At 37.9% G+C, this 13,767-nt stretch overlaps 1 protein-coding gene across 1 annotated transcript in view; it reads left to right on the top strand.

The window, feature by feature from the left end:
* The window catches only part of LOC124556186 (Down syndrome cell adhesion molecule-like protein Dscam2), a 604,696-nt gene extending 592,705 nt beyond the window's left edge, over nucleotides 1-11,991 (top strand). The window contains exon 28 of the mRNA XM_047130181.1: nucleotides 11,146-11,991. Coding sequence (XP_046986137.1) covers nucleotides 11,146-11,439 — 294 coding nt within the window. The 3' untranslated portion in view covers nucleotides 11,440-11,991. The remainder of the gene's footprint in view (nucleotides 1-11,145) is intronic.
* Nucleotides 11,992-13,767: the final 1,776 nt, after the last annotated feature.

The raw sequence follows: 13,767 nt of genomic DNA, 5'->3' as shown, positions 1-13,767 counted from the left end.
TGGGGTTGGAATTATTAAAGTTCAGGGAGAAGAAATAAAAATTTTGAGCTTTGCCAATGGCAGTTTAATTCTGTCAGAGATGGCAGAGGACCTGGAAGAGCAGTTGAATGGAATGGACAGTTTCTCAAAAGAAGGATAGAAAATGAATGTCAACAAAAACAAAACAAAGATAATGGAATGTAGCTGAATTAAATCAGGTGCTGCTCAGAAAATCAGATTAGGAAACAAGGCACTTAAAAAGTAGATGAGTTTTGCTATTTAGGCAGCAAAATGTCTGATGATGGCTGAAGTAGGGAGGATATAAAATGTAGACTAGAAATTGGAAGAAAAGCATTTATGCAGGAGAGAAATTTGTTAACATTGAGTATAGATTTAAGTATCAGGAAGTCTTTCCTGAAAGTATTTGTGTGGAGTGTAGTAATGTATGGAAGTGAAATGTGGATGATAAACAGTTTAGAAAGAAGAGAGTAGAATCTTTGGAATGTGGGTAAGCAACAATGAACAGCATAGTGACTGCATTATCATAGCCAAGATAGACATGAAGCCTTCTCCTACCACAAGTTTATGTGCCAACTAGCTCTGCAGATGATGAAGAGATTGAAGAAATGTAAGATGAGATAAAAGAAATTATTCATATAGTTAAGGGAGAGGAAGCTTTAATTGCGATGGGGGACTGGAATTCAATAGTAGGAAAAGGAAGAGAAGGAAAAATAGTAGGTGAATATGGACTGGGAGAAAGGAATGAAAGATGGAGGCGCCTGATACAATTTTGCTCAGAGCATAATTCATTCATTGCTAACACTTGGGGTTTGAGAATCATAAAAGGTGGTTGTATATATGAAAGAGACCTGGAGACACTGGAAAGTTTCAGACTAATTATATAATGGTTACACAGAGATTTAGAAACCAGATTTTAAGTTTTAAGACATTTCCTGGGGTAGATGTGCAGTCTGACCACAATTTATTGGCTATGAACTGTAGATCAAAACTGAAGAAAAGTGGAAAAGGGTTTGAAATTAAGGAATTGGGACCTGGATAAGTTGAAAGAACCAGAGATTGTTGAGAGTTTCTGAGGCAGTGTTAGGCAGAGGTTAACTATAAAAGGAGAAAGACACACAGTAGAAGACAAATGGGTAATTTTAAGAGATGAAACAGTGAAGGCAGCAGAGGATCAAGTTGGTAAACAGAGGATCAAGTTGGTAAAAAGACAAGTCCTAATAGAAATCCTTGGATAACACAAGAGATATTGAATTTGACTGATGAAAGAAGAAAATTTAAAACTGCAGCAAATGAAGCAGACCAAAGGGAATACAAATGTTTAAAAAATGAGATTGACACAAGGTGCAAAATTGCTAAGCAGGAATGGCTGGAGGGCAAACATGAGGATTTAGAAGCATATTCCAGTAGGGGAAAGATAGATACCACCTATAGGAAAATTGAAGAGGCCTTTTGGGGGAAGGGAACAGCTGTATGAATATCAAGAGCTCAGATGGTAAATCAGTCCTAAGCAATGAAGGGAAAGCTGAAAGGTGGAAGTAGTGTATAGAAGGTCTATACAAGGAGATGAACTTGAAAGTAAAATTATAGAAAGGAAAGTGGATGAACATGAAGATGAGATGCGAGTATGATACTGCAATTGACAAAGCTCTGAAATATCTAAGTTGAAACAAGCCCCTGGGAGTAGTTGATATTCCATCAGAGCTACTGCTAGCCTTGGGAGAGCCAGCCATGACCCCTCAGACTTCAAGAATGTAGTAATTCCAATTCAAAAGAAAGCAGTTGCTAACAGGCATGAAAATTACCAAACTATCAGTTTAATAAGTCATGGTTGTAAAATACTAATATAAAATCTTTACTGAAGAATGGGAAACTGGTAGACGCCAGCCTCGGGGAAGATCAGTCAGCACTTCGGAGAAATGTAAGAACATCACAGGCAATCTGACACTACGACTTATCTTAGAAAACAGGTTCAGGAAGGGAAAACCTGCATTTTTATCATTTGTAAACTTAGAGAAAGCTTTTGAAAATGTTGACTGGAATACTCTGTTTGAAATTCTGAGGGCAGAAGGGGTAAATTACAGGGACCAAAAGGCTATTTACAACTTGTACAGAAACCAGACAGCAGTTATAGCAGTTGAGGGCCATGAAAGAGAGGCAATGGTTGGAAACAAGTGAGATATAGTTGTAGCCTATCCCCAAAACTATTCGATATGTACAATGAACAAGCAGTAAAGTAAACCAAAAAAAATTTGGGGTTGGAATTATTAAAGTTCAGGGAGAAGAAATAAAAATTTTGAGCTTTGCCAATGGCAGTTTAATTCTGTCAGAGATGGCAGAGGACCTGGAAGAGCAGTTGAATGGAATGGACAGTTTCTCAAAAGAAGGATAGAAAATGAATGTCAACAAAAACAAAACAAAGATAATGGAATGTAGCTGAATTAAATCAGGTGCTGCTCAGAAAATCAGATTAGGAAACAAGGCACTTAAAAAGTAGATGAGTTTTGCTATTTAGGCAGCAAAATGTCTGATGATGGCTGAAGTAGGGAGGATATAAAATGTAGACTAGAAATTGGAAGAAAAGCATTTATGCAGGAGAGAAATTTGTTAACATTGAGTATAGATTTAAGTATCAGGAAGTCTTTCCTGAAAGTATTTGTGTGGAGTGTAGTAATGTATGGAAGTGAAATGTGGATGATAAACAGTTTAGAAAGAAGAGAGTAGAATCTTTGGAAATGTGATGCTACAGAAGAATGCTGAAGAATAGGTGAGCAGATTACATAACTGATGAGGAGGTACTGAACAGAACTGAGAAGCAAAGAAATTTGTGGTCCAACCTGACTACAAGAAGGGACTGGTTTACAGGAAACATTCTGAGACATCAAGGGATCACCAGTTTAGTAATGGAGGGAAGTGTGGATGGTAAGATCATAGAGGGAGACCAAAAGATGAATACAGTAAGCAAAGCAGATCCAGAAGAATGTAGGTTGCAGTAGTTATTCAAAGATGAAGAGGCTTGCACAGGGTAGAGTAACATGGGGAGCTGCATCAAACCAGTCTTTAGACTGAAGACCACAACAACAGGTCACTATGTCTGAATTCAGAATATGTTCTAAATTGTACTTTAAATGGAGGTGGGTGGTAGAGGGTGGTAATTCTGTCCATCACTTCTACATAAATGAGTGTGATTTGTGCCATCTTTCAATTTTTGGGAACAGTTCATTGCTCCATAGGTATGCCATAAATCCTGGTCAAGAATAAAGTTAATTCACCTACACATTTTGTTTTGTGGAGAACTTGGTAGGGCTCTATCTTTTTTTGAAACATTGTTGAGCATTAGCACTTGTATTTGTTTTCATCACCACTAGTGTTGACTTTTGTAATTGCATGGTGGTAGTATTGCTATTCCTTTCATAACTAATATGTTACAGTAGAATTCATCATTTCACTTTTCTGCAGTCTTTGGTCTCACTGTTACAATCAAATGCCAGGCCATTAACTTATCTGCAGTATTAACACATAACAAAAATTTCTCAACACCAGCAGTTTGGAAAACCGCACACTGGCTGGATGTTAGGGTACAACAGACTACAGTGGTTTGGCAGCATCCTTCAGTCTGATAGATCCCTCCCATACTGAGTCTTCCATCCTCAACCCACTAAAAAATTCCCAAGGGAGGACACAAGCAAAGAATTAACAGTCCTTAAAGAAGTGGTTTAGAGAGTGGTGGAAGATGAAGCTAGAGGTTGGCAACAATTGACTACCATCTGAATTTGTCCTTTCTTCTGTTGTGATTGACTGACTATTTTATTGTGCATTTTATTGTGTGTTTTTTTATAATTTTTAAAGGATACTGTTTTTTCTCCTTTTGTAGTGTGGTTATTTCTTTAGTTTTTCTGCTGTAGGCCTTAAAGGGCAACCAGTGCAATAAATAATGATGATGATAATGACCATTGCAAGAAGTACTGACATAGGATTTTCTTATGCAGCCATTGCATTTTTTTTTTTTTTTTTTTTTTTTTTTTTTTTTTTTTTTTTTTTTTTTTTTTGCATTATAGCCAAATATGTTTTTATAAATCTACCTGCTGCTTCAAACTTTGTTTTTCCTTATTGTACAGTTGTTTATGAAATTTATTATTGTTGTTTGCATACTGTGAGGAATTTCTGCCTTACTTGGTACTCCTGTAGATGAATCGTACTTTAGAGATCCATAAAATATTCACATGAACTTGAATAATAGTTTCTCGGCTACTTGTTCAGTTTACCAACAATTTAAAATTCTTTGCTTGTTTTTGCAGCCATTTTTAGATTGGTAATCACTGTCACTTAGACTCCCTCATTATCATTGATCCTAATCTCTATGCACACATTCTCAGAAATATATGATTTATCTGTCATTAACAAATTTAATTTATTTCCTTTGTGGATGAGTTACTGAACCACTTTTAACAATTTTTGCTAGATAATTTCAGAGAAAACATTTCAGAACATATTTTCAGAAAGATTATCTCATCCTCTACTTGTGAGATTGCCACTTACCTAAACAGTGCAGGGTGGTTAAAATCTGCTCCAACAATCATGGTCCAACTGGAGAACATATATACTTGTTATACAAGACATGCCTCAAAAATTTCCAAATACTTCTGTGCATTAATCTGGTGGTTACTAGAAGCATTCAACTAAACAGTTTAGCCAAGCTTTGACAGCTGGTCTTGCCCAAATAATTTCACATGCAGACTCATTTTCTAGCTCTGTGGGTTTAAATTTTTATAGGCTTACTGCCCCTTTTCCATGTTATCTATTCTCTCAATTAACACTTGGGTTTAGTCCCAAGGTTTCACTTCTGACAGGATCTGGTTGTAGCCAACTTTTAGCACTAAGTGTTACAAAAGCCTGCCTGCATTTAAAAAGTTCTTCAGACCCTCGCAGTTTCTTGCAAATATATTTACAGTTGTTCACTAATATCTTAATTTTCTCATTGTAAGTAATTTAGGGATAAAGGTGAGAACTCACCAAACAGTAGGGACATTAACTAATGAACAAGACTGAAAAAATCACTAGCTTTTGGACATGTATATGCATATGAGCTACCTAGAGAATTTTTCAATCTTGTTTATGTGCCTGTCAGCAATCCAACGTCTCTACTACTCAGTCTGTTCTTAAGTTTACTCCAAAATTATTCACATTCTGACGGAACTTTTGATTAGTATGTAAAGTTTCTCATCTGTTCAGAAATTATTTTCTTAGTGCCCAATAAAAATATTTACCAACTCACTGCATCAATATTCATCTTCCTCTGTGGAGAGTTGACTAGTCTAATAAATAGCTGAAGTTTGTTTTTCTTTTTGTTTTTTTTTGGGGGGGGGGGGGCAGGGGGGGTTAACAACCATCCCACAAAGCAAACCCACACACAAATGCAAAAATATAGCCGCAGATGCACAATATTCTATACAGAATATCAATGTATTATTGTTGTGCTAATAAAACATTTTATATAATTTGGTTGTATAATGACTTAGCTCTGTCACTTCAGTATAATTTCCAAGAAACTGCGGTACAAGTAAGCATGTCATCTGAAAAGCATTTGTCTGAATATTTGAAAAGTCACTGTGTCATGATCTTGTTTTAATAACTATAATAGCAACAAAAATTCACAAGTTCAACACCTTCATAATTTATATGGTATGAAATCAAAGTATGCACTCCCTGTTATCAGTATTTTACCTAGGGCAAAAACTATGAATGTAGAGCTGCAGACTATAGCCATATGAGCATATAAACAGGGAAAATTCTGTATCTTTCTCTTATTTCCACCTGCACTCTGGAAAGTCAGTATTTCTGTTGTTTTTTTTTTTTTTTTTTGGTGTATAATCTTTCACCTTCTGTGTTGCCTTCCCGTAACTTCAAGAGTTTATTGGTTTCACCTGTAGGCTCACAAAACATGTCACATTTGTTGATGGCAACAGGTAAGGTCAGCCTTTGAATGGCTACTTTTCCCTGTCTAGGATTTTCTCTATAGCCAGTCAGCCCACAAACCAGCCTATGTGGTCCAGCTTACAGGAAAGCAACTGAGAAATACTTTGTGTTAAACAAACTTTCTAATCTTTTTTTAATTTCTCACCATTTCTGAGAGTCTTAGTTCTTGCAGGCCTACAGGGTCCAGCTCACAGGAAAGCAACTGAGAAATACCTTGTGTTAAAGAAATTTTGTAATTTTTTTAAAATTTGTCACCATTTCTGAGAGTCTTAGTTCTTGCAGTACTGTAACCTCTGAAAGTTAAATTAAAAATTTTGTAATTAATATATATAAAAATATAAACACTTTTAGTAAGATGTAGTTTTTTTTTTTGGGGGGGGGGGGGGGGGGGGAGGAAGGGTGGATTCTCATGACATCATGACCTCCACTTGGACCTGCATTGGACCTGCATCACTGATGGGATGACCTCTTCACAATGCACACTGAGTTATCCAGGCATAAACAATTATGAATGAGCATCATAGTCCTCTCCATAATGTTCCACTGGTCTCCTGGACTCCTATTTGGCAAATTGCCAAAGTGTAATAGATCTCTTCCTTTCTGCACCAGTTTTAACATCGAATAGGATGTACAGCAGAGAAATGTATCACACTGTCTCAGGTCCACTGTAACTTTCAGTACTTCATCTTTGTTGGCCAGACTTTCAGATGATGCTGGTACTTCATAAATGTTGGCAAGAAGAATTATACTGATGTATTAACTTTTCCTATTGGATCCTAGATTGGAAAACCATATAGGGAATATCTTCCCACCAGAAGTTCATGTGCTGTAGAATATCCTCCATGAATAAGAAGTCTGACAGAATAGCACCCCACAAAGTTGAACAGTTTGTTTCAGTGCCTTTTCCCTGTTATCTGGGCATTAACAGCATTGTTCAAAATAATGATGTGTATGTATGTATACTCACACAACTTGAAGTATCTGCAAACTAGAACCCCACCACTAAAATAGCTCTCTTTTTACAATATTTGTGTGTTTATGCCAGATAACATTTTCCATAAAGACAAATGTGTGACAAGAATAACATTGCGAACTGAAATGGATGTCAAATAAGAAGGGCACATTTTCCTATTTGTTCATGGTCAGATCCTGATGTTGCTGTCTGTGAAGTAACTGGATTACTTCTGTGAGTGCAAAACTCACAACATGATATGTGCCATATAGACATTCTGTTCTAAGCCTCTGATGCACAATATGTCACGAAACTGTAAATCCTGTAGCAGTTGAAATTCTGCAAACAGTTAATGCAGACATCATTGGAATTTGTCGTGTAGTTAATGTTGGCTGTAGGTCCAGTTGAGGAGTCACTGACCTTGTCCCAACCGCTGATGAACATATACTGTATCTTGGGATCATTGCCAAAGTCTTGAAATAATTATTAGCATCTGACCTGTATCAGCATGTCTGACGATTCCACTTAACAAACCAGGATCCAAATGGTATTTTTGTGGCAATACATTAAAATACACTCCTGGAAATGGAAAAAAGAACACATTGACACAGGTGTGTCAGACCCACCATACTTGCTCCGGACACTGCGAGAGGGCTGTACAAGCAATGATCACACGCACGGCACAGCGGACACACCAGGAACCGCGGTGTTGACCGTTGAATGGCGCTAGCTGCGCAGCATTTGTGCACCGCCGCCGTCAGTGTCAGCCAGTTTGCCGTGGCATACGGAGCTCCATCGCAGTCTTTAACACTGGTAGCATGCCGCGACAGCGTGGACGTGAACCGTATGTGCAGTTGACGGACTTTGAGCGAGGGCGTATAGTGGGCATGCGGGAGGCCGGGTGGACGTACCGCTGAATTGCTCAACACGTGGGGCGTGAGGTCTCCACAGTACATTGATGTTGTCGCCAGTGGTCGGCGGAAGGTGCACGTGCCCGTCGACCTGGGACCGGACCGCAGCGACGCACGGATGAACGCCAAGACCGTAGGATCCAACGCAGTGCCGTAGGGGACCGCACCGCCACTTCCCAGCAAATTAGGGACACTGTTGCTCCTGGGGTATCGGCGAGGACCATTCGCAACCGTCTCCATGAAGCTGGGCTACGGTCCCGCACACCGTTAGGCCGTCTTCCGCTCACGCCCCAACATCGTGCAGCCCGCCTCCAGTGGTGTCGCGACAGGCGTGAATGGAGGGACGAATGGAGACGTGTCGTCTTCAGCGATGAGAGTCGCTTCTGCCTTGGTGCCAATGATGGTCGTATGCGTGTTTGGCGCCGTGCAGGTGAGCGCCACAATCAGGACTGCATACGACCGAGGCACACAGGGCCAACACCCGGCTTCATGGTGTGGGGAGCAATCTCCTACACTGGCCGTACACTACTGGTGATCATCGAGGGGACATTGAATAGTGCACGGTACATCCAAACCGTCATCGAACCCATCGTTCTACCACTCCTAGACCGGCAAGGGAACTTGCTGTTCCAACAAGACAATGCACGTCCGCACGTATCCCGTGCCACCCAACGTGCTCTAGGAGGTGTAAGTCAACTACCCTGGCCAGCAAGATCTCCGGATCTGTCCCCCATTGAGCATGTTTGGGACTGGATGAAGCGTCATCTTACGCGGTCTGCACGTCCAGCACGAATGCTGGTCCAACTGAGGCGCCAGGTGGAAATGGCATGGCAAGCCATTCCACAGGACTACATCCAGCATCTCTACGATTGTCTCCATGGGAGAATAGCAGCCTGCATTGCTGCGAAAAGTACTAGTGCCGACATTGTGCATGCTCTGTTGCCTGTGTCTATGTGCCTGTGGTTCTGTCAGTGTGATCATGTGATGTATCTGACCCCAGGAATGTGTCAATAAAGTTTCCCCTTCCTGGGACAATGAATTCACGGTGTTCTTATTTCAATTTCCAGGAGTGTATTTATGAAGAGGCTACTCTCTGTTCACGACCAAAATGAAGACATGAAAGAGACATTATGGGTCAAATGCACTGCTTCTTGTTTTCCTTAAATCAAATTCCTGTTCAGAATAGTGACGTCTCCAATTCATGGAGAAGATCTTGATGCTACTTGATATTTGAACTTTATTATACTTCTTGTATTTGAGGTATATTATTTGGGGCAATTGTCATGACTCACCCACTTGCTACGGTTTCCAGTGTCTTGGTAGTCAGATTAACTTTTGGCTAGTCAACTCATTGTACATCATGAAATAGCATCAACAATGGGCTTTAATTATGCCCAGTAATTCAAACTGATATAGGAGGATAATCCCAAAATTAAGGTCTCCTATTTTTTTATAAGTACATAGACCTGTTTATTTCTACAATGGTTTATGTGTGTTTACAGCTTGAACATTTAGCTATTTTGTGACATAATCACCACATCTGTCAATGCATTTTTGTAGATGCTGTGGCAGTTTTTGTATGCCCGTATCATACCAGCTCCCGCCATGCTGTTCAGAAAGTTACGAACCTCTTCTTTCACCTCATCATTTCTTTTTTACACCCTGTATATTACAACACTTTAAGTGCCAGCTTGTACAAAAGGGAAGTGAGTCAGATCTTGACCAATCCCACATCCAAGAACAATTACCATATGTCTGTACACTAGCCTGACTGATGTGGTTTTGGGTAGATTTCTAGCTCAAACATCTATCATGAATAATCCAATTAAGAAGAAACAAAATAAAGAGACAGAACAAGACAAACCTATGTTATGGATTGATGAAGTAATCAAATTCATAAAGAGAATAGTCAAAGTGATATCATTCAGAGAGAGAGAGAGACATAAACAAGTACAGTGTGTGTGCTGGGGGTTTATGGGAGCTCAGCAGTGAGGTTATCAATGAAGGAACTAGTAGAGTTGAGAAATAAATGAATATTGAAAAGGGAACTGATGATCACCCATTTGGTACGTTAGATTGAGAACATAGGAGCAATTATAAAATCACAACAAAAATGAGGACAATAAATGTGTCTTTTATTTTTATAAGTTCTTTGTGTCTGCAGAGAGAGAGAGAGAGAGAGAGAGAGAGAGAGAGCGATCTTGGGAAAGGAAGTTGCAGAGTATAAGTTTAATATCTACTGAGGTAATAATACAAATACTTACAAAAACAGTGTGCAATAGTTGAAGTGGAAGGTATAGCTACACTTGTAAATGAACAGATAACATTAAAATGACCCAGTATTTTAAGCTGTACCACAAATAACATATGCATGAAGAAATCTAGCAATAAAAGTAAGAAGTACGTAAGCTTCGTGAAAGAGTGTGGGAGGTATAAGTAACAGCAAATTGGAGATGAAGTTAGCCTCACAGCCTAACACTAAAAGTGATAAGCTGTAACGATCAGTTGTTACTGCCCACTCCAGTGAAATTACACCAATAATCATATCTGAGCTTACAAATAAAACCTAAATAACTGTTTTGCTGTTTGTTACTGATCTATATTTCATTTTTAAAATTTCATACCAGACATAACACAATAGAATTCATCTAAGACTATTTTTGCATTCCAGAATTGTGCTCATGCTTATGTACTGTGAACAATGGAAGGAGTAAAAGTGAATAAAAAAGACTGAAATCATTCCAAGGCTTTTAGACAATGTACTTCCTAAGAGTTTGGACAATGTACTTCCTTGGAGCTGACAGACTAAAACACATGATTTCACTCTTGTTTATTCACATGTGTGTGCATGCATGATGCCCCCCCCCCTCTTCCCACACACACACACACACACACACACACACACACACACACACATATTATCCCAGAGCTAGTCATTATACACACACACACACACACACACACACACACACACACACACAGATATATGATACTGGCACTGCAGACTGATGAGTCTGATGGGGGGAAGGGGATGGGGGGAGGGGGGGGGGCAGCACACACGCATGTGTATTTCAGTCTGTTAGTTCAAAGGAAGAGCATTGTCCAAATGCTTAACAACAGTTTCTGTCTTGTTTATATTCCTGTCAATCACTTAAGCCTCAGCTGTCAAGTGAGTACCTTTGCTCCTTCCATTGTCTTTATTCCACCATGACTTTCAGTATCATATTTAAGTCCTGGAATTAAATTAAAATATTTTCATTTAATTGTGTCTGACTAATAATTCTAATAAGCTTCCTCCTTTGGTCATAGTCTATGAGGAGTGAGTACTGTCGTGTGAAGAAACCTCGACCAAGTGAGGAGTATGACAGTTTTGGTTCTGAATCTGACACAGAACCTGGTACTTCAAGCCGCACAGAATCATCTAACCAGCTAGATGATGGTGGAATGGTAGCTGCTTATCATCCTGCTCTCCCTCGACTTGTAAAGCCTTCCTTAGATCCTATGTACCCACATCAAGACTGGAGCTCCACAACAGAGCCATCACCAGTGTCAGACAGGCATCACTTTCAGCGCAGAATCTGTCAGGCTCATCACTTAAAATAAAGTACGTTGAGCAACAGGTAGAAGTCTATCAGAAAATCCTTTTCCTTTACCTGTCAGAAATCAGTTTCAGAGATGAAACTGTCTGTTCAGTGAGCTCCATGTTTTAAAACTGTGTAAGATCCAAAGCTGTTGATATTCAGTGTTTAAATCAATTTCTATCACCTGCCAGAAGGCAATTTCAAGTAAAAAAGAAAAGTCAATCTTACATGTTAAATGTTTAAAAACAAATCAAAAAGACAAAAAATATATGTGTATGAGCTCTAAACCTGTTGATGTTTGGTGTTTTCTGTGTAATGTCTGTAACCGTCCTAAAATAAGCACTGATACCAAATACGTATTTCTAAATTTTTGAAGAATTTGTTCTCTGGTACTGGTGAATCAAGGAAAGAAATACATTTCGAATTGCTCACTTTTACCTGACGATGTGGGTGTAATCATCAGTATCAATGATTATACTGGTAGTAAACATATATACATATATAAAAAATATATATTTCTCATACATGTGCCAAATGAATTCTGGGTACAGACAAATATAAAAATGAATATATTCTTTAAATGTTGTGATCTATTATTGTACTATATTTATAAACAAAGAAAATGGATGCTAATATATTAATTTGTATTTTATATAATGATAAGTTTATTTTGGTATGCTCCTTGCCTTTGAAACTGTAACTTATGAAGTCTATGTTACATCAGCAAGTACATATTAAAATTTTGTACTTTCTGTAAAGTTTATAATACAGTGTGCATCTTCTGTAGTTTCCTATCTATCACAAATGAATGAATTTTTATTGGTTTGAAAACCGCAGATGTCATTTCCAGCATTACAGGTGTCAAATGCAATATGGCTATAGACATTTATACACGAAATTTACAATATTTGGGCGTTTATCTACAAGTACAAGAATGCTCAAATTTCACTCAGACCATTTTCTTTGTTTCAATCAGAAATTCATCTATTACATAAACAGTCACTTTTAATAGGAATTCTTTAACTTTCTTTTTTAATGACTGGATTAGTAGATAACTGGAATGCTCATGTATGGCATTAAAGATTTTTATTGATTTCTGCATAAATGTTTGTTCATTTTTGTGTAGATACTATGTAAGGAAATTAGATATGATTGTTTCTGCTATTGTGCTTGTGACCTGTGTCATACTGTTGGATGTTGTTGTAGTTCTCCTTGATGTGTAATATCCAGTGGAAAATAAATAATGATTGCAGCATCATAATTTTAAGTTTTCTAAGCCTATGTTTACAAGGAGCTTTGTGTGCCATGGTGCATATTACCCAAAAATCCTTGTTCCTTAATTTAAAATCATTGCTTGTATTCATTTGATGGCCTGACATAATAGATCACATGTTACATGAGTCTGTATCAAGGTATAATAGCCAACTCCGACTAGAGAAATACTAAGTCACAGATATAATTTCCTAGGAGGAAATATACCCTTACCAGCTTGGCATACCACTTTATATGATTATACCAATATGGAATCGGTTGTTATCACAAGGGAACTATTAGTATTTACTCCTTGTCCCATTAGGGTGTATTGATTAATTGATTTTTATTGTTGTAGGGACCTCAGAGATCATCTGAGGAATTACGAAAGTCAATATTACACAGTATAAACGTTACACAAATAATTACAAAAACAAGAAAAATATTACACAATATAAATATTACACAAATAATTATAGTACCTTTACACAAATACAAAACAGAGAAACTTCTGGTACAAATCGATGTTGCATAGTAAAGTTTAGCTAATTACAGACTTGCTCAGATATAGAAGCAAATACAAACTGATCACATAAAGTGTAATCATACCATATACTTTACCTCTCTTAAGAATTCATCAGTTTCATAAATGCTGAGCTCAATAAGAAATTCCTTTACTTTTTTTTAATTGTTGAATTGGAAGATCCCTGAAATGTTGGGGTATGGCATTAAAAAATTTTATGGACTTGTATAGAAGCACTTTTGTGTTTTTTTATAGTTACATTGGAAATAAACTATGTCCTGCTTGTTTCTTGTGTTATAATTATGTCACAAATCATACCATTGATAAATGGAATAGTTTTCCTTAATATGCATTACACACTGTAGTATAAATATTGATGGTAGGGTCATTATCTGCCTTGCTTTGATGTCCCCACAGTATTGTTCCATAGGAAACATGACAGTGTATTAATGCAAAGTAAACCACTTTAAATACTGGCACGTTTAGACAAAGATGAAGCTTCCTTAGAGCAAATATTCCTTTGCTAATGTTACTTACTTTTTCTATATGGTTATCCCAGGATAATTTTGAATCAAT

This window comes from Schistocerca americana, chromosome X (assembly GCF_021461395.2).
Source record: "Schistocerca americana isolate TAMUIC-IGC-003095 chromosome X, iqSchAmer2.1, whole genome shotgun sequence".
Lineage (NCBI taxonomy): Eukaryota > Metazoa > Arthropoda > Insecta > Orthoptera > Acrididae > Schistocerca > Schistocerca americana.
Note: the sequence above shows the minus strand (reverse complement) of the source record. Positions and strands in the feature narration are given on the sequence as shown.